This window comes from Nannospalax galili, unplaced genomic scaffold (assembly GCF_000622305.1).
Source record: "Nannospalax galili isolate Female #2095 unplaced genomic scaffold, S.galili_v1.0 scaffold902, whole genome shotgun sequence".
Classification (NCBI taxonomy): Eukaryota; Metazoa; Chordata; class Mammalia; order Rodentia; family Spalacidae; genus Nannospalax; species Nannospalax galili.
The window spans coordinates 936,134-958,174 of record NW_008347814.1 but is presented as its reverse complement, the minus strand read 5'-3'; the positions used below and the strand labels follow the sequence as shown (position 1 = coordinate 958,174).

General features: G+C 43.8%; 1 protein-coding gene across 3 annotated transcripts in view; it reads right to left on the bottom strand.

The window, feature by feature from the left end:
- Positions 1 to 19,887, bottom strand: part of Adamtsl3 (ADAMTS like 3) — a 376,880-nt gene extending 356,993 nt beyond the window's left edge. For all 3 annotated transcript variants that reach the window (XM_029568979.1, XM_008844443.3, XM_029568977.1), the window contains exons 1-2: positions 19,592 to 19,887; positions 18,222 to 18,323 (exon numbers count right to left, since the gene is read on the bottom strand). In XM_029568979.1, the coding sequence (XP_029424839.1) occupies positions 18,222 to 18,323; positions 19,592 to 19,594 (105 nt within the window). In that variant the 5' untranslated portion in view covers positions 19,595 to 19,887. The remainder of the gene's footprint in view (positions 1 to 18,221; positions 18,324 to 19,591) is intronic.
- Between the last annotated feature and the right edge of the window lie 2,154 nt (positions 19,888 to 22,041).

Below are 22,041 nucleotides of genomic sequence, written 5' to 3'. Positions count from 1 at the left end.
AAAAGTACCTCACAAAAAGAGTATTCACAGCCCGTGCCTTCATACCAGCAAACTCCACACACTTGTTTCTTTCCAAATCACCTAGAGCCCTATCTTTCAGGCCCACCTTAGCACCAGCAAGTTTTTCTTTTAATCATATCACGCCCTACCTTTATTGGTATATTATTTTTGAACTTTAACACATACTAGTCTCTCTTTCATAGATTACAGATTCAGAAGATTCATTTTATAGCATAGTTTAAAATATACTCCTCTGTGAACCACACCAGCCCTCAGGATTCCCTTCTCTGGAGGCAGAGGAGAATCCAAAATGGGTAAAGCACTTGTTACACAAACATGAGGACCTAAATTTGAATTCTTAGAACCCATCTCAAACCAGGTGTGCTATCATATGTCTGTGGTCCCAGAGTTCTCCGGGGGATTGGGAGGTGGAGACAGGAGAATCCTGGAAGCTCTCAGGCCATCTAAGCCTGAGACTTCAGAGAACAACAAAGACCCTGCCACACACAAAGTAGAAGGCCAGGACTGACACATATGCATTCTGACACAGGCACACTCATACCTCACATACAAAAAACATGCACACACACATGCACATATCATCATACATATGTACACACATACACACACACACACACACACACACACACACACACACACACACACACACACCTCCTCTGATTACCACAACAGTTACTTCCATGTGGATTTGAAGATGACAGAAATGAAAATGTTCACACTCCTATCCAATGCTCCAAGGGTATGGTGACATGGCATTTTCCCAGGTTACTAAGGAACAATCTGGCAGTGAAGAAAGATATTCATGAATAAAGATGCTGAATACTAGATTACAAATAATGCTGGAAAAACTAAAGAGTGATCCAGAGACAAGATCAGTGGAAGGTGAAGTGGAATTCAGTCTTACCCAGCAGCTAGGCCTATAGCTCCTCTTAAGGAGACAGTTGTCTTTGTTCATGAAACTAGCCAGGCCAACACATGGTGGAGCTGAGCATCTAAGGCCATAGATCAGAAGTCAAGGAAACAGAAGATACAGGTCATTCCTCAGGGTGGGAGCACCTAGCTAGGAAAAGGAAGAGAGGGAGCCATAAAGAGTGGGAAGAAAAGATCTGTGTTCTCTATCTCAGAAGATGCAGCTAAGATGTAGAATACAGTCATTTACAAAAATTGCCAGATACCTTTAGGGTACAAGTGAAACTGAGCCTCTTCATACATCTCAAAAATTCAACTTTAAGGCTACATGCTCAAAAGAGGAAATAAATCAGAGGTCAGGAGTAAAATCATTTAAAGGGTTTTCTCTTTTTTTTTTTTTTTTGAAGAATTCGAAAATATTCTCCTTTGCTCTGTCCTATCAATTGTTTGACTTCCAATAACATGGAAGTCTCTAGAACATGAAGATTATCCAAATTGGTTTATGAAGCACAAGGACTTCTGAGTACATTAATAGCTGTATAGAAAGCAGTTGCAGGCTGAAGGGATGGCTCAGCGGTGAAGAACACTTGCTGTGCTCTCAGAGGATCAGAGTTCACTTCTGTCAGCGGACCCAAGTTGGGTTCCCAGCACCCACAACTACCTATAATTCCAGTTTCAAGGGATCTGATGCCCTCTTCTAGTGTCTGCAGGCACCTGCATACAGATGGTTCATACACACAGACACACAGACATACACACAAAAAAAATTGGAAAAAAACTAAGGAGTTTTCTAAGAAATACTTTACTCTCCCCACCAAAAACATGTCTATGCCCTTTTCTTTTATCAGCAAGTTCTTTCAAACTTTCAAGGAATGGGTGATTTCTAAGCTTCTTTAACCAACTAGAAAAGCAAAAGTGATGGAAAGTGCCCCCTATTCATCTTACAAGGTTAGCAAAAACTCTGATATGAAAACTTGAAAAATGCAGTGTCGACTAATATCTCTATGGATTCAGATGCAACCAAGACTATATCATAACCAAGTTCAGTTGATGACAGGAACACAAGACTGTTTCAATATTAGGAAAACTTTTAGTATGATTCCTTATGTTACTAGGTCAGAGGAGTAAAAACGTAGTATCATTGAAGAACCCTGATGACCAAGCATGCTGGGAATTCCATCTTTCCATTTTCACCACTGGCAACAGGTGACTCTCTTACAACCACAGGAGAGCAAAGCTATTCTGGGAAATGGCTCACTCAAATCATGGGTGGTGTTAGAATCTCAGTTACCAGTTGCTGGTTGCAATACACACATGGGTAAACAGAGAGTGGGGTTAATTAATGAGAACAGTGTGAATAGAGTCCATTAGATAAACTGGAGTCAGTCACTTTTTCATGAAATCGTTCTGTCTGGGAAAAAAATGGAATGGAAAGGAAAAGTAAACATCAAGATTAATTACTTACAAAAATGGTATTGTTTTCTGAAACTCTTTAAGTAATATGAAAATTATAGGTAGATGATATAGTTATTTCATTGTTACAACACAAAGCAGAAAACAGTATTTAATAGCTTGGTTAATGTCACTCTGCAAAAAAAGGTGGTAGAGTTGAGACTAGATCACAAGTTTACCTAGTCCTAAGCTTTACAGCACAGCAGAAATGTAGCACATTGATTCCATCATTTCTAGTCTAAGAGTCAGGCTTGGCAAACACAATTTTCACTTATCTCTCTGAAAATCATGCTGGAATAAAAAGATGAAGATAGGTATCCTAGTAATGATAAAATCTCTCTCGATAGATAGGTGATGATAGATAGATGACTGACAGATAGATAGATAGATAGATAGATAGATAGATAGATAGATAGAGATAAATAATAGTCAGGAGATTAAAGCGTTTCCCAAGGGTCATAGTGAAAAGTCTGAAGTACACACCTGACCTAGAAGGTTGAAAGGAATGACTTTCTACTTATCTTTTGTGGAAACCTACCTTTCAGGGTAAAGCTAAGGTAGATCACGAAGTGAGCCTGGCTGCAATTCTTCACTGCTGTCTACTTTTTCCAAACCCTGTCACATTAGTTGCTGAAGGTCTGGCAAATGTAGCAGTTAAGCGATGCTCCCTGGAGCTCTACTGCCTCAATGAAAACTCCAACTCTGCCACAATGATGGATTAGATTATTTTTCAAAAACATTCACTCCTACCCCTTGACCCATACACACAACCTCTCTAAATTGAGCTTGGTCCTATGACTTGCTCTGGCCTCAAAGTAGGTAAAGGTACTTCTCAGTGCCACCTTTCCTTTAGACATGTGACATCATCAGAAATGAAATGGCATTCACAGAAGCCTGAAAGACCCAAGTGTATGTGGACCTGCCCTGGTGTATCTCTGTCATCACTGAGAGATGAACGGTCTCACATTCGCCTCCTAGTCCAAGGGGGATGAGTGACACATAAAGAAAGCCTCCACCCTTAATAAAAAAGAACACCTATCAGAACAAAACCCTGACGAGATCAATATGCATGGAAGAGAATTGTAGACAAAGACAAATTATTGTGATGTGGATATGAAATATTCCCTAAGGTTCATCTCCTAAGGCTTGGTCCCCATGCAACAATTCAGAGATGGAACTTTCTGAATGTGACTGGATCAAGAGGAATGAGTGCATTAGTGGGTTAGACTATTGACAAATGTTTAGTTTGATACCATTATTGGGATGCAATGAATCTTTAGAGGTGGGGCCTAACTGGAGAAGTAGGTCACTGAAGTCATGCTCTGGAAGGATGGTCTTGTTTTCTTACCCCACCCTGTTTCCTGGTCATCATGAGGTGAGGAGTTTCTTCTGCTATAAGCTCCAAGCACCATGATACCCTGCTTTACCTCAGGCTCAAGGCAATACAGCCAGCTGATATTGAACTAAAACCTCTGAAACCATGAGCCAGCACAAACCTTTCTTCCCTTAAGTTGATTTTTCTCACATATTTTGTCACAGCCACAGAAACCTGACTAACAAAAGCATATGGATTACTCAAAATAAGAGTTCCACATGAATTATGAACATCACAGTTTTCCCTTTGAAAAGGTTAAGTAAAAATATGATAGTGTAGCCAGGCTTTGTGGCAGACATCTGTAATCCCAGCTATGAATAGTGGTGAGGTAAAAGAAATACAGGTTCAAGGCGTGCCTGGGGTACAGAGTGAGTTCAAGGTCTGCCTGGTTAACTTAATGTGACCCTGTTTCAAATTAAACACTTAAAAGAGAAGGTTAAGGATATAGCTCAGTGGTAGAATACTTGCCTAGCCTGCTCAAGGCCCTGGGTTCAAAACTCTGTACTACAAAATGAATGGCAAAAATAAGAAAAACAAAATTAGTAGTCATTTTTAAATCCCTGAACAAAGATATTAAAATTTTTAATCTTTAAATTAATTTTATCTATTTGTATTTTTATGTGTTTGAGTGCTTTGTCTACCTGTATGTAAATGCATCCTATTCATGCTGGCCAGAAGAGGATATTGGATCCCCTACAACTGGAGTTATAGATAGTCATAAGCTGCCACATGGGTGCTGGGGACCCAACCCAGATCCCCTGCAAGAACAGCAAGTGTTCTTAACGCTGAGCCATCAGTATTTCCAGAGTGGAAGAAAGAGTGAGAGTTTTCTTTTATTATATCATTGAAATTTTTGTTTTCCTTTGCAGAAATAATAACTGTGTATATCTCCTTTGCTACCATTTTTCTATAATGTTTGCATATTTTCATCTTATACCTATTCTGTCTCATATGTCTCCAGTATATCCTGTTGTATATTTTTATTGCATAAATATTGTATATTTTACAGTATATTTATTTATGCTGCTTCTAATATAGTTAGCTATTAGTGGAAGAACAGGACAAATGGGACATGGGTTATGCGATACAGAATGAATTGGAGAGGTCCACAATTGCAGTTCTGCACTGGCATCTGGCCCATCCTACAGCACTATGCATGCCATTTCCTTTTCTCTAAACTCACACTGCCCCCACATTTTCAACAGCAAAGACCTCAAAAGAGGTCTAATCTATTTGATTATGAAAAGCACAACTCTGACTCCCTACCCTCTTCCTAGGTCCTACTTTGGCCTCTGGCAGTGTTCATCTATGGGAGGATATATTGTACATCCGAACGACGAAAATTCAGCCTCAAAAAAAAAAAAGACACATAGGTCAATGGAACAAAATAGAAGACCCAGCCATGACCGTGAGTGCATGCAATTTCAGCCACCTGATATTTGAGACAGGTGCCAAGAACACATACTGGAGGAAGATAACATCTTCAACAAATGGGGTTGGGAAAACTGGATCTCAACTTGTAGAAAAATGGAACTAGACCCTTATCTATCACCCTGCACAAAATCAACTCCAAATTGATTAAAGATATCAATGTGGAACCTGAAACTCTGAAACTATTAGAAGAAAACACAGCACCCTACAAGCTATAGGTGTAGGAAAGGATTTTCTAAATTGGACATTCATTGTTTATCAACAATCAACAAGTGGAAACTCAATAAGCTACAAAGCTTTTGTACAGCAAAAGAAACAACTAAGGAAGTGAAGAGGAAACCCACAGAGTGAGAAAAAATCTTCACGAGCAGCACATCTGACTGAAGATTAATATCCAGAATATTAGTATTAATATCCAAAGAACTTAAAACAGAGAATCAAGACGATGACTGAAAAACAACTTAAAAAATGTTCAACATCCTTAGTAATCAGGGAAATGCGAGTCAAAGCCATCTTAAGATTTCATCTTATCCCAGTCAGACTGGCTAAAATCAAGAGAGCAAACGACACCAAATGCTGATAAGGATGTGAGGAGAGGGGAATGCTCATTTACTGCTGGTAAGAATGCAAACTGGAGCAACCACTATAAAAAGCAGTATAGAGAACTCTTAAAAAACTAAAAGTCAATATACCATAAAATCAAGTTATACCACTCCTTAACATATACCCAAAGGACTCATCGTTCTACAGAGATACTTGCACATCCATTTTTGTTGCTGCCCTTTTCACAACAGCTAAGAAATGGGAACAATCTAAATGTCCCTCAACTGAGAAATAGATAATGAAAACGTAGTACATTCACACAATGGAGTTCTACTCAGCAGTAACAAAAGACAAAATTATGAAATTTCAGGCAAATGGGTGGAAATAGAAACTTTTATGCTAAGTGAAGTAACACAGACTCAAAAAAACAAGCAACATATGTTCTCTCTCATTTGTGGATCTTAGCACAAAATCCTTATATGTGAGTATATATCCTAATGTAACCACAGGAGCTAGAAATACAGAAAAAAGCCATAGAGGCTAAGGGAAAGAAGGAGACCAAGAGAGGGGGATAGAAAGAGACAGGTGTTACCAAGGATAAAATGAGTAAAATGGGGGTATTAAACTGGGAAGGGAAGAGGAAGGGTTATTCAAGGAATGATGGAGGTAAAGGGGAAGAAGGGGCTAAAGAGAGGGGGATCAGGGAAGACAGGTATTATCAGGGGGAAACAGGGGTATTTTAACTGGGGAGGGAAGACAGAAGGTTAGCCAGGGAAAGACAGAAGAGAGATGCTTAGGTGATGTGAAAAACAGAGGGAAATGCATTAGTTCAAAAGTCTACTGAAAAATACACTATATCTGTACCTGAAGGCTTGCGTACAGATGAAGGCTATGTAACATGAAACAGTACCAAATTGGAGAAATATCCCTTTGAGTTGTTGGTCAGAGTAGTCCAAGAGACACTCAAAATTACACAGGCTTATTATCACTGTCCTTAACTGCTTCCCAGAACTTAAAGGTAAGACCCTGTTGCTGAAGACAGGACATACTTTGGACACAGGATTTTGGAGCAATAGAGCCAGAACCAACTTAGAAGCATCCGCTCATCAAAGAAGCCTCTTTTTGAAACAGATGAATACTATTACAGAATTCCACAATAGGTCAAACACAGAGAGTAAGTGTCTGTGAGATACCCATCCCTAAGTGACACATCTACAATGGAACCTTTACACCTAAGGCTGATGGAAAATAGGGGAACAGGGGGTAGACAGAATACTAATGCATTTCAACTCCCACTAGTGAACCTTCCTCATGCAACAGAGGGTGATTCACACAGAAAGCCACAATTAGCCGAAGTGTAGAGAATAAGAGACTGTGTCCCTGGATAAGATCCTATATTAAACCTTACCCACCCAGGGCTCAGGAACCATTCTAGAAGAGGGGGCAAAAGATTGTAAGAGCCAGGGGTAACACATGACCATAAGGAAACAGAGTCTTCCAGGCTTCTGGGAATTTGCTAATACGAACTTACAGCAATGGTGACAGCATTCACAAGGCCCACACAAACCCAGACAAAAACTCAGCATAGAACTGGGGAAATGGGCAGGAGGCCCCAACCTTAGCGGAGGAACTATTGGCAGATGATCATTACTGGGGCTGGGTGAGAGAGAATTGGCTTTCTTTACGGGAGTGAAGCTAAATAAACTAACCAGGCTCCAGTGAATGAACTCATACTGAGGGACATCTGGGGACACAAACTTGACTCAGCAGGCCTCAACATACATGACAGAATGCATAAAATCTGGTGGCTGGGCTATGGGGGAATGCAGATAGGGGAGGAGGTCTAAATATGATTAAGCTGTTTTGTAAGAAATGCACAAAAATTCAATAAAAATTATATTGAAAAAGAAAAGAGAAAGCAAAAAGGAAAAGAATATCCAGCCTCAAGGTCAATCTGGAGCCTCTCTAGAGACAGTAACCACTTCTTCCAAGACTCACTCAGGGATCCTAGTTTCACTGCTCTAACCAAAGCTTGATTAGACAGGCACAACTATAACAGTTGTCCTGAAAGAAATCCTTGCCCTATACTCAGCCTAAGCCTATACTCCCAACCTTCAGGGTCTTCCTCTAAACCACACTTCAAAAAAGTCTGGAAAGTTCCTTTATGTATTATGTTTGGAGACTGGGACCATTTCCTCCCTTCATTGGAGATAAACTTTGTTCTTCTAATCATGTATGTGTGGTATTTTTGTTTTGTTTTGTTTTGTTTTTTGGTCTTTTTGAAACAGGGTCTCCCTGTAGCCCCAGCTAGCCTGGAACCCACTATGTAGATCAGGCTGGCCTTGAACTCACAGAGATCCGCCTGCCTTTGCCTCCCAAGTGCTGGGACTACAGGCATGCACCATCACACCTGGTCTATATGTGTGGATTTTATATGCAGTTTTGAGAGAAGGACCTGAAGTTACTCATTCATCACATCAGATGCCATTTAAAGCATCCGGATTTTTTTGCTCTTGGACTATAACCAAATAATGTAAAGACTGGATGATTTGTTAACTTCAAGAAGGGCGGGAAGCCTCACCATAGTAGACTAAACACACAACAAAGGTGCCATAACTTTGCAAGTATTAGCACAAGAGAGTGAGAGATTAACAGATTGAACAAGTTCTGAAATATTTAGTATTTTAAAAGAAAAATAAGAGTAGAATAAAACTTAGATGTTCATATATTTTCATATATTTCTTCTCAATATGATACTATTTCTAAATATGATACAGAGAACTCAAAAGAGGCTCTTGGACTAGACTACTTGAAAAGCTTCCATTTCAGTATATCAAAGCCATAAATAGGGGATTGGAGAGATGACTCAGTGGTTAAGAGCACTTATTGCTCTTACAGAGGACCCAGTTTGGTTCCCAGCATCCACAAGGTGGCTCACAACCATTTGTAGCTCCATTTCTAGGGGATCTGATGCCTCTTCTGGCCTCTATGGACATTGCATGTACATGCACTTACATATAGGCCAACTACTCATACACATAAAATTTTTAAAAATTAAAACAAAAACAGACTGTCTCTTAAGTGAATTTTCTTAATCTTGTCAACTATTACAAGGTTAAAAAACACATTAATAAGCACTTTCAGGAAGGTAATTTGATAATATAAATCAATGACTTTAAAATTTCACATAGTATTTTTTACCTTAAAACTACATCTAAGGAAATTTTTCTATAAATCTATTCAAATCAAATAATCAAAAATGTGCACAAAGATGCATCTGCAGGTATAGGTACAGTACTAACATTGCAGGAAAACCACAGCTGGGGGGAGGGTCGTAAATGTCCAGCAGTGAAGAACTATTTAACAAAGCAAGGTAAGTTCAAATGATGCAATGTTATAAATACATTAAATATTATTAGGGCAAAATTCCTCACATTGATAAAAATCTTGAAATGAATATCAAAGTTAGTATTATATCTTTTGTGTGCCTGAGTGTGTGTATGAATTTGTGCTTGTTTTTGTATGCAGGTACATGTGTTCATGTGGAGGTCAGAGGTCAATCTTAGATATTGTTCCTCAAGCAACATTCATCTTTTTTTTCTTCACAGGGTCTCTCACCATCCTAAGACTGACCAACTGCAGCCAGCTGCAGAGAATTGCCTGCCTCTTCCTCCCCAGGACTGGGATGAGAAGCAAGTTCCATCATGCCTGGCTTTCTTTATATGTGCTCTAAGGATTGGGATCAGGTCCTCATGCTTACACAGCAAGCAGTCTGCCACCTGGGCTATCTCCTCAGCCCATTATTACTTCTTTTTTTAATATTTTGTTTATTATTTTGATTTTTGAGGATGAGTATATTGCCTACATGTATGTAAGTGCACCAGTGTCCTGCAATGCCCACAGAGGTCAGAAGATGGTGTTGGATTCCCCTGGAACCGGAGTTATAGACAGTTATTAGCCTCCATGTGGGTGCTGGGAATCGAACCCAGGTCCTCTGCAAGAGCAGCCAGTGTTCGTAACGGCTGAGCCATCTCTCCAGTCCCCCATTATTACTTCTTTAAAGACACATATATGCTAATATTCTAAGATCAGAAATATGCACAATAGAATCCTAAGCAGTTGGTAGAACTCAAGATGATGTTTGGTTTCATCTTTGTCCTTTTCTGTGTCTTTCATGTTTTTATAATGAATATTTCTGCTGTTGTTTTATATAGAAAAATATATTTAAAGCTAAATTCAAAAGCAATCAAAGAGAATTTAAAGAGGCCTTTAATATTGTAAATTACTTTTATTAATAATAGTTATTCTCCCTGACTTCAAAGGTATCTTTAAAGGAAAAATCTATTACGTTTCTAAATGAAATCTTGGAGAATGAATGGGTTTCTGAGAATTTGGCCACAATAATTTCTAGCATACATTGGCAGGAGCTGTTCAGTACTGACAAATTCCAGAAAGTAATTGCATAAAATACTTGGAGAGGAAATTGCTTGATGCTTCCATGCTATTTATGGAAATTAGCATCTTTGTAAAAATAAACTGAGAGCAATCACAGTCATAAACCCTGAAATGTGGTTTCCATGATGTTAGGCCGGTGCTTTCGGGGCAATTTGTGATGCAGTGGAGCAATGCTGCCTGTTTTCCTCCTGTGTGAAACAATTCTGTGTAAGTGTGGCGTTTGTCTTGTCTCTTTGATTTCTTGCTTTCTCTCTAAGCATCCTTTCTTGAAATCTCATTTCCCCTCAAAATCATGCACTTCTTTTATTCAGTGTCTCAACGTTCTTTGATCCCCAAACCTAGTCCTTCAAAATGAATCAACCATTTCCCAAGACAAAGGTAAAAGTGAACTTTCAGCTTCTTTTCCCCTAAACTTTGTCTAAAACCTGAAAGAATTTTCAACTTTTCCATTTCTCTCAATCCCATATAATTTCTTGCCATGCTCTGTCCCTCTCTAAATGGTCCTAAAGGGTTCCTGCCTTCACCTCCTCTTGTTGACAATTAGCATCACTCTTGTAATCCAGGTTCATCACTGCCAGGCTGGACTAGTGCCAGGAACCTCCCAAACATCTCTGCTCAGTGTCCCTAGCAGTCCCATGGACCCAATGGTACTTCCTGCTTCCTGATCAACATGCATGATGCTGTGCTACCCAGAAAGGAAAGTTCTCAGCATGCTCTTCAGGCTCTACCCCAGAGCATCCACAAATTGACCTTGTTCATCTTTACCTTTATTATGGGGGGGGGTCTCAGGAGTTAGAAGAGAGAGAGAGAGAGAGAGAGAGAGAGAGAGAGGGGAAGAGGGAGGGCGAGGAGGAGAGGGAGGAAGGAAGGCAGGAAGGAAGGGGGAGGGAGGAAGGAAGGAAGGAAGGAAGGAAGGAAGGAAGGAGGCAGGGAGGGAGGGAAGAAGGGAAAAGGAAGGAAGGAAGGAAAAATATAGTTACCAACAGTTACCAAGACTGTTTTATTTTCAATGTTTATACTTGACAGATAACGAAAAATTAATTAAAATCTTGTGATTTGAAGACCACATCAAAACCTTAAATTTGAGAAAATGCATCATCATGAGACCTGGGTCTCCATGTAACAAACTAAAGGCAGGAGCCTGTGGGGAGGAAACCAAGGGGTGACTGGGCTATGTAGGTGGATCGTATGGAGGGAGAGAAGGTCCAGGGAGGAGCTCTGGAGTTAGGTCCCATTTAAAAGTTGTTGTAGATGATCTGAAGAGAAAGCAGTAGATGGGAAGGTCACAGAGGAAAGAAGAGAGCAAGGAGTGCAAATAACACAGGTGACAAACAAGGCAAGAGTTTCCTCTGGATTCTCACTGAGTCCATCGGATGACCCCATCTTGCAAGTTTTCAGGCTTTGGGAAAAGCACAGTAATAAAGTCTGGGGAGTCTGGTGCTGGGGAGACGACTCAGTGGGTAAAGTGCTTTCAGGATAAATGGTAAGACCTGAGTTCAGATACCTAGCACCCACATAAAAAGTTGGGCATGGAAGTGGAGGCAGAAAATCCAGTCTAGACAGTGAACCCCAGGTGCAGTGAGAGACCCTGTCTCAAAAAATAAATAAGGTGGGAAGCAACTGAAGAAGAAACCTGAGGTCAAACTCTGGACGGACACACACACACACACACACACACACACACACACACAGGAAGTGGAGTCTGCATTCAGGCCAAGTTTAGGTCTTTCTGCTCAGACTCCATAACCAGTATCACACAGATTGGAATAGTTATTCAAAATCACCACAGTGACACAGGAAATACCTTCAGGGCATGAGACCTGGAGTGCCAGGAAAACTATTCAGGACTGAAACAGTGAAGAAAAGGAAAGCCACAAGGCATGTTAAATGTCTAGCAAAGCATATTCTGCTGAAAAAGAATAATTCTGGGAAAATGATCAAACATGTGAGCAAGGATGTGAGCATAAGATGCTCACTCACCGCAGGTAGGGAACAGTAAACCAAGTGGACCACCCATCCCAAATGTTCAAATAAAAATGTGCTTAAAGGCCGGATGTGGTGGCATACACCTTTAATCCCAGAACTTGGGAGGCAGAGGCAGGGGAATCTTTGTGAGATCGAGGCCAGCCTGGTCTACAAAGCAAGTTCCAGGCTAGCTTGGCTACAGGGAGATCCTGTCTCAAAAAACAAACAAAAATGTGCTTAAAATTATGGTATGATGAGGGCTGGAGAAATGGCTCAGTGGTTAACAGCAGTGGCTGCTCTTGCAGAGAACCAGGGTTCAGTTTTCAGCACCCACATGGTAACTAACAACCACTGATAACTGCAGTTCCAGGAGATCTGACACCCTCTTCTGACCTCCAAGGGCATTACACACATGTGGAACACTTACATGAAGGCAAAATATTCATACACATAAAATAAAAATAAATTTTTAAAACTTAATATACATATTATATATATCCATTAAGGATAGTGAAACACAGTTATTAAAAGTAGAAATGAAAAGAAAGAGAAACCTTCACAAAGACTAGGGGAACTCTGAAGAGAGTCTAGAAATTGTGTTCCAGATGCCTGTTTGCTTAGATAGTGGGTCTGCCACTCACCAGTGGGCCTCCCAGAGCAAGAAAAGAGGAATCAAAGGGACTTAGGAACACAAGAAATGGAGTCCACACTGGACCAGCATGGTTTTCAAGCATGCAAAATACATGTGTTTCCCACAGATCAAGTGGACACCAGCACAAGGTACAGGGTTTAAACAACTACCCTGCCAGCAACCCCATCCATAAAGCTGCCTCCTAGTTGAGAAGACCCCAGCAACAAGTGATAAGCCAGTGCTGGAGCACCTGCTGCTGGGAGAGCCTGGGGAGCTCCGAGGAACTGACAGTCGTCAGGGAAAGCTGGGGTGGCTATGGCAACTATCAGAGTGAGCTATCCACTGAAACGCCTTCTTCCTATCCTCTCCTTGTTTCCCACCCCAAGAAAGCTAGACCCAGAAAAAGTAAAAGGAAGCACATTCCAGAAACAGTCCTCGTCATCCCATGACAACAAAAAAGACTACCCCCTGTAGCCACAGCCCCTCAGATACCTGGAGCCAGGCATCATGCCAGGACTGAAAGGAAAAGGACTGAGATTTAAATCAAGTTGAAAACCAAATTTCAAATTAAACTGGGCTTATATTTTTCATGAGGGATGGGAAGTGGGAATTCAACAAGGCATGAGTTGGACCCATGGCTGGTTCTACATGTGTACCCCATAAAGTTGAGGCGTCTCAGGAGTTAGCATCTTTATCAACCCCAAGGGATAATACTCATCCAAGTTATAACTTACCAAGGTCAGAAAATTCCAAGTTGACCTGAAAATTAACTATGTGCCATGTCAAAGTCAGGGACACAGTGAGCTGATTACACCATAGAGTAGGTCCCCTGAATCCTGATCCAGGTCTGTCATCCTACCTTGTGACTGTTGTGACCAACAACAGCAGCAAGATGAATGATTGGAGAGACTGTCATATATTGTAACTCTGTTGTGAAGAGCAGCTTGGGCTAGACCACCAGTATGTAGATGGCACTTTTTCATCATTCTGTCAGCTCTGTGCTATGCCAACCTCCTTCAGCACCTGTGGCTGTATACACTTAGGCTACGTGGCAGATGGAGAAGGGATGCCAGGTGGGAAGAGGACAAGAAGTTAAGTCCACAATTAACCACCTGTATCAATTCCTTCTTGCTGATATAACCAATTACCACAAATTTAATGTCTTAAAACATATCAGATGGGGCTGTGGAGATGGCTCATTTGGTGACGTGACTCCCACACAAGCATTAGGACCTGAGTTTGGATCCATGGCACTAAGTAAAAGCCAGGAGTAGTCTCACACATCTGTAACTGTAGTGCTGGTAGGGGCGGGGGCACAGAGATGGGGGATCGGGTGAATCCCTTGAGCTCACTAGTCAGCCAGGCTAAGCAATCAGTGAGATTTGGGCTCAGTGAGAGACTTCTGTCTCAAAAAAAAAAAAAGGTGGAAAGCAATAGTGGAGGACACCCAGTGCCAAACTCTGGCCTTCACATGCACACACACACACACACACACACACACACACACAATCATAGAAAGAGGGGGGAGGGAGAGAGAGAGAACAAAAAACCAAAACAAAACAAGGCAAGTATAAAATCTGACAATTCTATAGATCCAAAATCTGAAATGAGTTTTTGTGGACTAAAATCCAGGTGTCACCAAGGCTAATTATTTCTGAAGATTCCATGGAGGAATCCATTCCTTTCTTCTCCAGTCTTCTGGGATTGCAGGCATTCCTTAGCTACTGGCTGTGTTACTCCTCCAATGTGGTTTACTTGGTAACCTCTCCTACTTCCCCTGCCTGTTTCATCCTGCATCCTACTTATAAGAAATGGGTGGAATAACGCCAGGAGTGGCGGCACACACCTTTAATCTCAGCACTCCAGAAGCAGAGGCCAGTGGATCTCCGTGAGATTGAGGCTAGTCTGGCCTACATAGGGGGTTTCAGGTCAGCTGTGGCTACAGGGAGACCCTGTCTCAAAAAGACCAAAAAAGAAAGAAGAAAGAAAGAAAGAAAGAAAGAAAGAAAGAAAGAAAGAAAGAGAAAGAAATGCTGCATAGGGGCTGAAGAGAATGCTCAGTGGTTAAGAGCACACACTGTTCTTGCAGAAGACCCAGGTTCAAATCCCCAGTACCCATATATAGCAGTTAACAACTATCTGTAACTCCAGTTTCAGGGGATCAGAATCTCTCTTCTGGCCTCCCTGGGCATTGCATGACATGAGTGCACTTACATACATGCAGAAATAACACTCATACACATAAAATAAATAAACACATTTTAAATATTTTTTAAAGAAATGCTGGAGTAATCTGCCCAACCTCAATCTCCGCAATCCCATGCCAAAGTGATTTTGGCCATATAAGGATTCTAGGAATGAGGACATAGACATTTTCAGTATAGCACATGACCCAGAGGCTTCCATACCCCAGACCCAGCAGCTCTCTCTATATTATAATGATGGACACAATAAAAGCTTGGAGTTAGAATTGGAAAAGCAACTGCTTTCTTCTCTGAGAAAATCTGGTACCTAGGGCCAGAGCAACAGAAAGCTTCTAGAGCCCAGGAGGCAAGAAGGGAGACCTTTCCTGCCTTCTGATAGGAGCCATGAGCTTCTTGACCAGAGTCAAGCCCTGTGCCTTGTCCTGCAGCCTGTCATTTATTGTCGCTTGTAGTAAATGAATATAAGAGGTTACGCATTCCATTCATTAATAAGGAGAATCTCATTTCTATTAATTAGCTGGGATATCCCAGGCTCCTTACAGGCTCATCCTCATATATCTATTTGTCATCCACAAACCACCTACCTGGTGGCCTACTTAGGAGGCTGGGAGAAAGATACTGAGGAACATCTTAAGTCCCATCTGAATATCAAAATCACAAGACAACACAGAGGGATACCTGATGCAAAGCTCAGATTGAACCTAGAGAAATACTTGCAACAGTCCTGCTCATCCCTGTAAGAACTCCTTTGAGAAGATCAGCCCCTACCTGGTACTAGCTGCATCTTCTCGCCTCAGCTGATATCTCTTGAGCACACCTAAAGCTCCACAGCAGAACATGTAGGCACCATGTTAGCTTCAAGCCTTTAACAAGCGGCAGCCACAGAGTTGACATTTATTGCAAACATCCTTTGTGCCAGACACTATGGCTTTGTTTTACTTTTTTCCACTTCACAGTGCATTACCTCCTCCAAACAACTTTATAAAGTAGACACTATTGTTAGTCCCTCTCCTCAAGTGTGGAAACAGATGTGATGCACAGATGTGTGACCCAGTCGTACAGCAGTGGTGCTGGGATTCCGATAGTGGGTGGTACAGATGATGAAAACTGCTGCTCTGGAATCTTCTGTTCTGTGCTTCTGTGCCCACCACCTTAATGCATGGAAACAGCACTGCCACAGGCACACAGATATGGAAAAATCCAAGGGGTCGCTGAGTGATTCAAGCTGGACAAATGCTTCCCGCGGACAGAACTCAGCAGACAGACTCAAAATACACTGAAATGCTATAGGGAGACAAAAGGCAGCAAAAGTGCTGCCTTGGAGGTTCAGCCCCTCCTGACCAGGAAGGAACACATCTCTGAAGCTCTTGGATACTAGTTCAGGTCCTCTAATGAGATGGAAAGTAAGCCTATAAGCTTCTACACAGACACCATACCATGCTGGCCAGAGAGCTCCTAGAACCACCCTGGAAATACTTAACCTTTGAGTTTAAGATTTATTTTGTAATTTATTTATTATGTGTATGATTGTTTTGTGTGCATGTATGTATGTGCAGCTGTGTATGCATTGCCCAGAGGAGGCCAGAAGAGGGAGTAAATCCCTTGGATCTGGAGTTATAGATGATTATTAGCCACCATGTGGGTGCTGGGAACCTGATCCTGGGTTTTCTGCAAGAGAAGCCATTGGGCTTAACTATGAGTCGTCTCTCCAGTCCCTGAAGATTTATTTTCATTTTTAAGTATGTGTATGGTTATGTGTCTGTGTGGGTGTGGGTATATGTGAGCATAGTTACCCAAGGAGACCAGAAGAGGATGTCAGAGCTCCTGGAACTGGAGTTATAGGCACTTGAGAACTTTTCTCCTCCACCACCCTCCCAGCAGGGGTGTGGGTCCTGGGAATTAAACTCTGGTCCTTTTGCAAGAGCACTATCCATTTTTCACCACTGATCTACCTGTCAGCCCCTTAACTTTCATTCTAACTAAAGATAGCTATTAAAATACAGTTATAAAGATGCATCAGTAAAACAGGATAAAAGGGAAGGTGTTCCTTACTAAGCAGTTCTATGTGAGCCATGGAATTCATGAGGCACAGAAAGAGGCTTAAAAACAATAAGTCCAGGAAAATACAGTGAGAGGCAGAGAGTGTAGATTTTCATCCATGCCTGCATGCTTGTTTAACAGGCTTAAGCCCTTAAGTACCAGGCTGTCTGCTAAGACCATGAGGGTACACAGACCATAGCCAGAATTGAAATCCTCAGGGAAGTGTTGTCTTGTTCTAATTCACACAAGACATTGCAAGGGTTTAACAGCCACCCTCAGGACATGATATTAACTAAAACGTTCCCTGCATTTTTAGATCAGGGCCACACACTTTCTTGGCTGAATCCAGCTGCAAACATATTTGTCTGGATTTCACTGTTTCATAAACCAAAGGGTTTTTATAAGAAATCTGAATGTTCCAGCTATCTTGAAACCTAAGTTCCAGCAATCCTGGGCTTGCATTCTCACTTAGCAGTGACCAGCTGGAGTCAAGAAAAGACAGTTCTTAGTGAAGGGAGCGTGCGTTCCCCACTTTTGCTCTGTCTCCACCACTCCCTATTGTCTCTTAGGCAATGTCAGCTGCTTTCCTTGGTGTCTGCCTAGCAGTCAAATAAGAATGCAATGTGTGAGACGTGCTTCTGGGGTTGGATAGAATAGACAGGAGGAGTCTAAAGAGAGGACTGCACCACAGTGGGATATGTGCTAACAAAAGTACATTCAGAACACTTAGTGGCTAAGTTGGAGCAAGAATCTGTCTCTGCCCATTCACTGATAGAATAGACAGGAGGAGTCTAAAGAGAGGACTGCACCACAGTGGGATATGCGCTAACAAAAGTACATTCAGAACACTTAGTGGCTAAGCTGGAGCAAGAATCTGTCTCTGCCCATTCACTGGGTTCAGACCTCTAGCAGTCTAGCCTCTCCTGGGCTCACACAAGCAAACCACTGTAGTCTAAAGAGATAGGGTCCTCCCAAGCCCTAAGTCATCACTGATGCATGGTGTCCACAGCACTATCAAGTTCCTGGCTCTAGACCCAGGGAGGACCCCAGGTATTTGAGTTATCCTTACAGTTAAGCCAACCACAATACCATCTGCATGAGATTACCCAGTGCAGTCTCTGGTCCTATCACATCTTATGTAGTATATAATAATCTTAAGCGAAGAGAGTTAGCAACCCCAGACGATCCCTATTACCTGCAGAAGAGCACAGCGCATGAAGATCATCCACGTCAGCAGCCACCAGGGGCCTGTCCAGAAAGCCATGGGATCTAATATTCTAGGGGTCTCACTCACAACCTGCAAAAGAGAACAGACTTGCTTTCCAACAGTTCTGGCTCAGCAACAGGATCTATGACTTAAACCGATCAGAGGGAGGTTACCCTGCAACCCAGGTAGTGTCTTGGAAAGGTCTGTGTTGGCCTGCTGCAGAATGGGAGCAATGGGAAGCTCCCTTTAGGATGAGTCCACTGAGATTAGGAGTAAGGAGGAGCTGGACCTGCCTCCAGTCAGCAACTCACATCTCAAGCCCTCCAGAAGTTGAGACATCCCGGGATCAGCCACTTCCCATCCCATTTGTCAGCACCAGGGTTGGACTTTTGGCATGTGACTCTGGAAGCCAGCCTACAGCCAAGGGTTAGGGCACCTGCCAGCTTTGGCTCCTTGAGGCAAAAAAAAGAAGAGTCTATTGCCAACTAAACCAGTCCAGAGAGGGAAGGAACCTGCCTAAGATCACACAGCAAGCCAGGAACATTCTAGGGCTAAAATGCTGGTCTTTTGATAGGCATTTCTCACTTGACAACACAGATCTTCTGCCTCTAGATCTGCAGCTTTGGGGAATAGTGTCCTAAAGGCGAGGAAAAACCAGAAGAGGTTAGCTGATGGATGGTGAGGAAGGCCTTTAAAATTTTTTTTTTAACCTGAGCTTTCCTGTCAATTTATAGGGAAATCAGTTTGAGTGGAGACTGGAAAAGCCGAGGTCACATTCGACTCTTGCTTCGCCTTGCGGGCGCCTTGGCTGAGCCGGTGTCCGGGGGCGGGTCGGTGGCTTCTCTCCATCTGGAGAAAGCATTAAGGCCTGGCCTAATGCGATCCGCAAATGTGCTGCTGTTTCCGAACTGAGGCGGCGACTCTAGGCCGAAGAGAGGCTGCCAGGGCTGGGCCCCGGTACCACTAACCCCACCTCTGCTGGCTGGCACACTCCGGCGAAGACCGACGGCCTTGAGGTCGCAGCGCCAGCGCCCCGCCACCCTCACACCTCCTTTCCCCTGCGCGCCTGAGCCTTGGTCCTCTGGGCTGCGGACGCGCTAGCCTCAGTGGCCAACCCACTGGACCTTCAGACACTCCAGGCTGTGATCAGCCGGCAGCACGCTGACCTTGAAGGGTGTCCCCATCATCGAGAATGCCCCTCGCCCGCAGGGAGCACGGGAAGCCTCTGCCCATCCTTCCGGAATCCGGTGGTTGCGCCCGCCCCGAGGTGTCTTAAGCCCATAGGGCAGAGCGTCCGGCTCCTGAGGCCAGCGGCCAGAGTAGGATCCCACTTGCCCATGGCGACCCTACCAACTTACCATCCCCCGAAGAGACCTGTCCCTGGATGCCCACACGTGTCCCTGCACTCGGCCCCGGATGCTCGCGCCGCAGTGGCGTCTGTGGGCACAGCAGAGGTGCGCTCTGCAGAGAAGCAAGCTGGCAGCGGCGACCAGCAACACCTCGTGCGGAGCGCTGGAGCCTGACTGTCCCCGACGCCGGCCTCCAGCCCGCGCCGCCACGAAAGTTAAACGGGTCTGGGACGCGGCCGCCCCTCCTGTCCCGCCCCTCCGGGCGCGCGGAGCTCAGCGCTGGCCCTAACCCAGAGGCGGAGACCCGCCCGAGCCCGGGGCCGCTGGGGACGCGAGGAGAGCGGGCGACGGCGCCGCAGCCCGGCCACTCGGAGCGCACGGGGCCGTGGCCACGGCGAGACTCGGCTGGAACGCTCCTCCGCCCGCTTCCTGGAAGCCACTCCTCGCCCTGGGCCTGCCGCCAGGCCTGATGCCAAGAGCCGGGGCTGCCGACGCCGACGCCGACAGGCGCGCTGGGAAGAGACGGCTGCTGCGCCGCTGGCCCACGGACCAGAGCCGGGATGCGGTTCCCTCCCATCACCACCGCCTGGCCCCGGAGTCTTCAGCATCCGCCCGGTCGCCTTGCGGAGTGCTGCCCCAAGCCGCTGGCTGGTGCTTACCGGGAGGCAGGATCAAATTAGGGGGACCAGCTCCAGACCTTCGCGGTATCCGCTCCCGCAAGATGCCCTACAGAGAGAGACCTGCTCAGCGACTGGTGTGGTCCTGAGACTTTTGGTTGCCAAAGACCCTGGGTGACTCAGCGGGGGCGGCTGAGCCGGGTACCACCTGGGGCCTCTGGTAGGATGCATGTTTGGGTGACATGGAACTCAAAAACTGTTAGGAAAATAAATGCAGCGCCCAGGCCTAGGATTTGGATTGGAGGTGTCAGAGACGGATGCTGGGGTGAGGATGTCCTGTAGACTGCTAGACATAAGAGAAGTCGGGGGAGACAGGCAACAGAAGTCAAGGGCCAGGGTTTTCTCTTTAAGGTCTACAGGCTTGGGCCTCCCCGGAAGGACCTCCAGCCTTCATTCCACCAGTGTAGTTGCTTTGCCAAAGTCTTCCAAAGAGAGATAATTCCTAGCATCATCCCATTTCACTCTCGTGGACTTTGAGATTCCTCGGGGATCACTAACTTGCCCATGTTAGAAGAGAGGCCAGGGCTGGAACCCGCATCTACCTCTTTCTCGAGAGCAGTTCAAACCCAGGGTCGCTCTCCTGCCTGCTGGATGGTACATTAGAGATTCTATTATGGCATTACCAATAGTTGTCCCTCCCTGCTTTCCTCGCCTGTTTTTCCCCTCCATACTCTGATGGCTTCCCGTGGACAAAAGGATCTCAAGATTCTTCCTCTACTCCAGGAAAACAGCTGGAATTTTGTGGAAAGTGAGCAATAGGTCAGGTGAAGTGGGGAGGGACGTGATTCAGGCAGAACCAAGAAGAGAAGACCAAGATACACCAAGACTAACTTGCCTATGTATAATTGAGTTTCCTTGAACCATAGTTACACTCTGTAAAGTCATGCAAACAACGCATTAGTGAATACTGAGCCATTGCTCCAATGGTGATAAAGGGTAGGTTCCTACAAACCTCTGGTCACATTTTTGTCAGCCAATTGGCACACTGCCTTATTTTGTGTGTTAACATATGTTGTCCACTCATTCACAGGAAACCCAAGTACCACACCATAACTCACAGCTGACTGAGGCTGTTCTGCAGATGTTCCCCACAGGCATATCACAGTTCTCCTGACAGGCAACACTGTGCCCAAGGATTGTTTCAAACAGTGAAATCAACAAAAAGATACAAAATGTGACAGCAAAGAGAATTTTTGAAGATCCCTGTTTATAGTATGATGCTGAAACAGAGACAAAAGGCAGAACACTGCCTTGTTGGACCTCAACCAGGAATATGTTTACCAGGTGACTCAAATTTTTCACCACTCTTCAGAGAACTGCAAGTTCTATGGTGAATTCAAAAACAGCAAGTCCAAAAATTGTAAGGATTGATGGTGTGTGTGCACCAGTAGAGGAACAGCCAAGTTAGTGTGTGAGAACATCTATGATGTACCAGGAACTATTTTAGACAGTTAAAATGCATTAACTTAGTCAATACAATAGCCTATTGGGTGGTATATTGGTTTGACCTTTAAACTTGTAACAAAACACCTGACATAAACAACTTAACAGGAGGAAAGGTCTTTTGGCTCACAGTTTCAGAGGTTTCAGTCTATCATAGCAGGGCAGGCATGGCAGAACAGAGCAGTTCACATCATGGTAGTCAGAAAGCTAAGAAAGGGAAGGAGACCTGAGGCCTGATAAATAATCTTCAAAGTTATAGCTGAAGTGACCTACCTCCCAAAAGCTTTCTCTACTTCCAAAGTTTCCACCACTCACAAAATAGCACCACTAGCTGAGCAC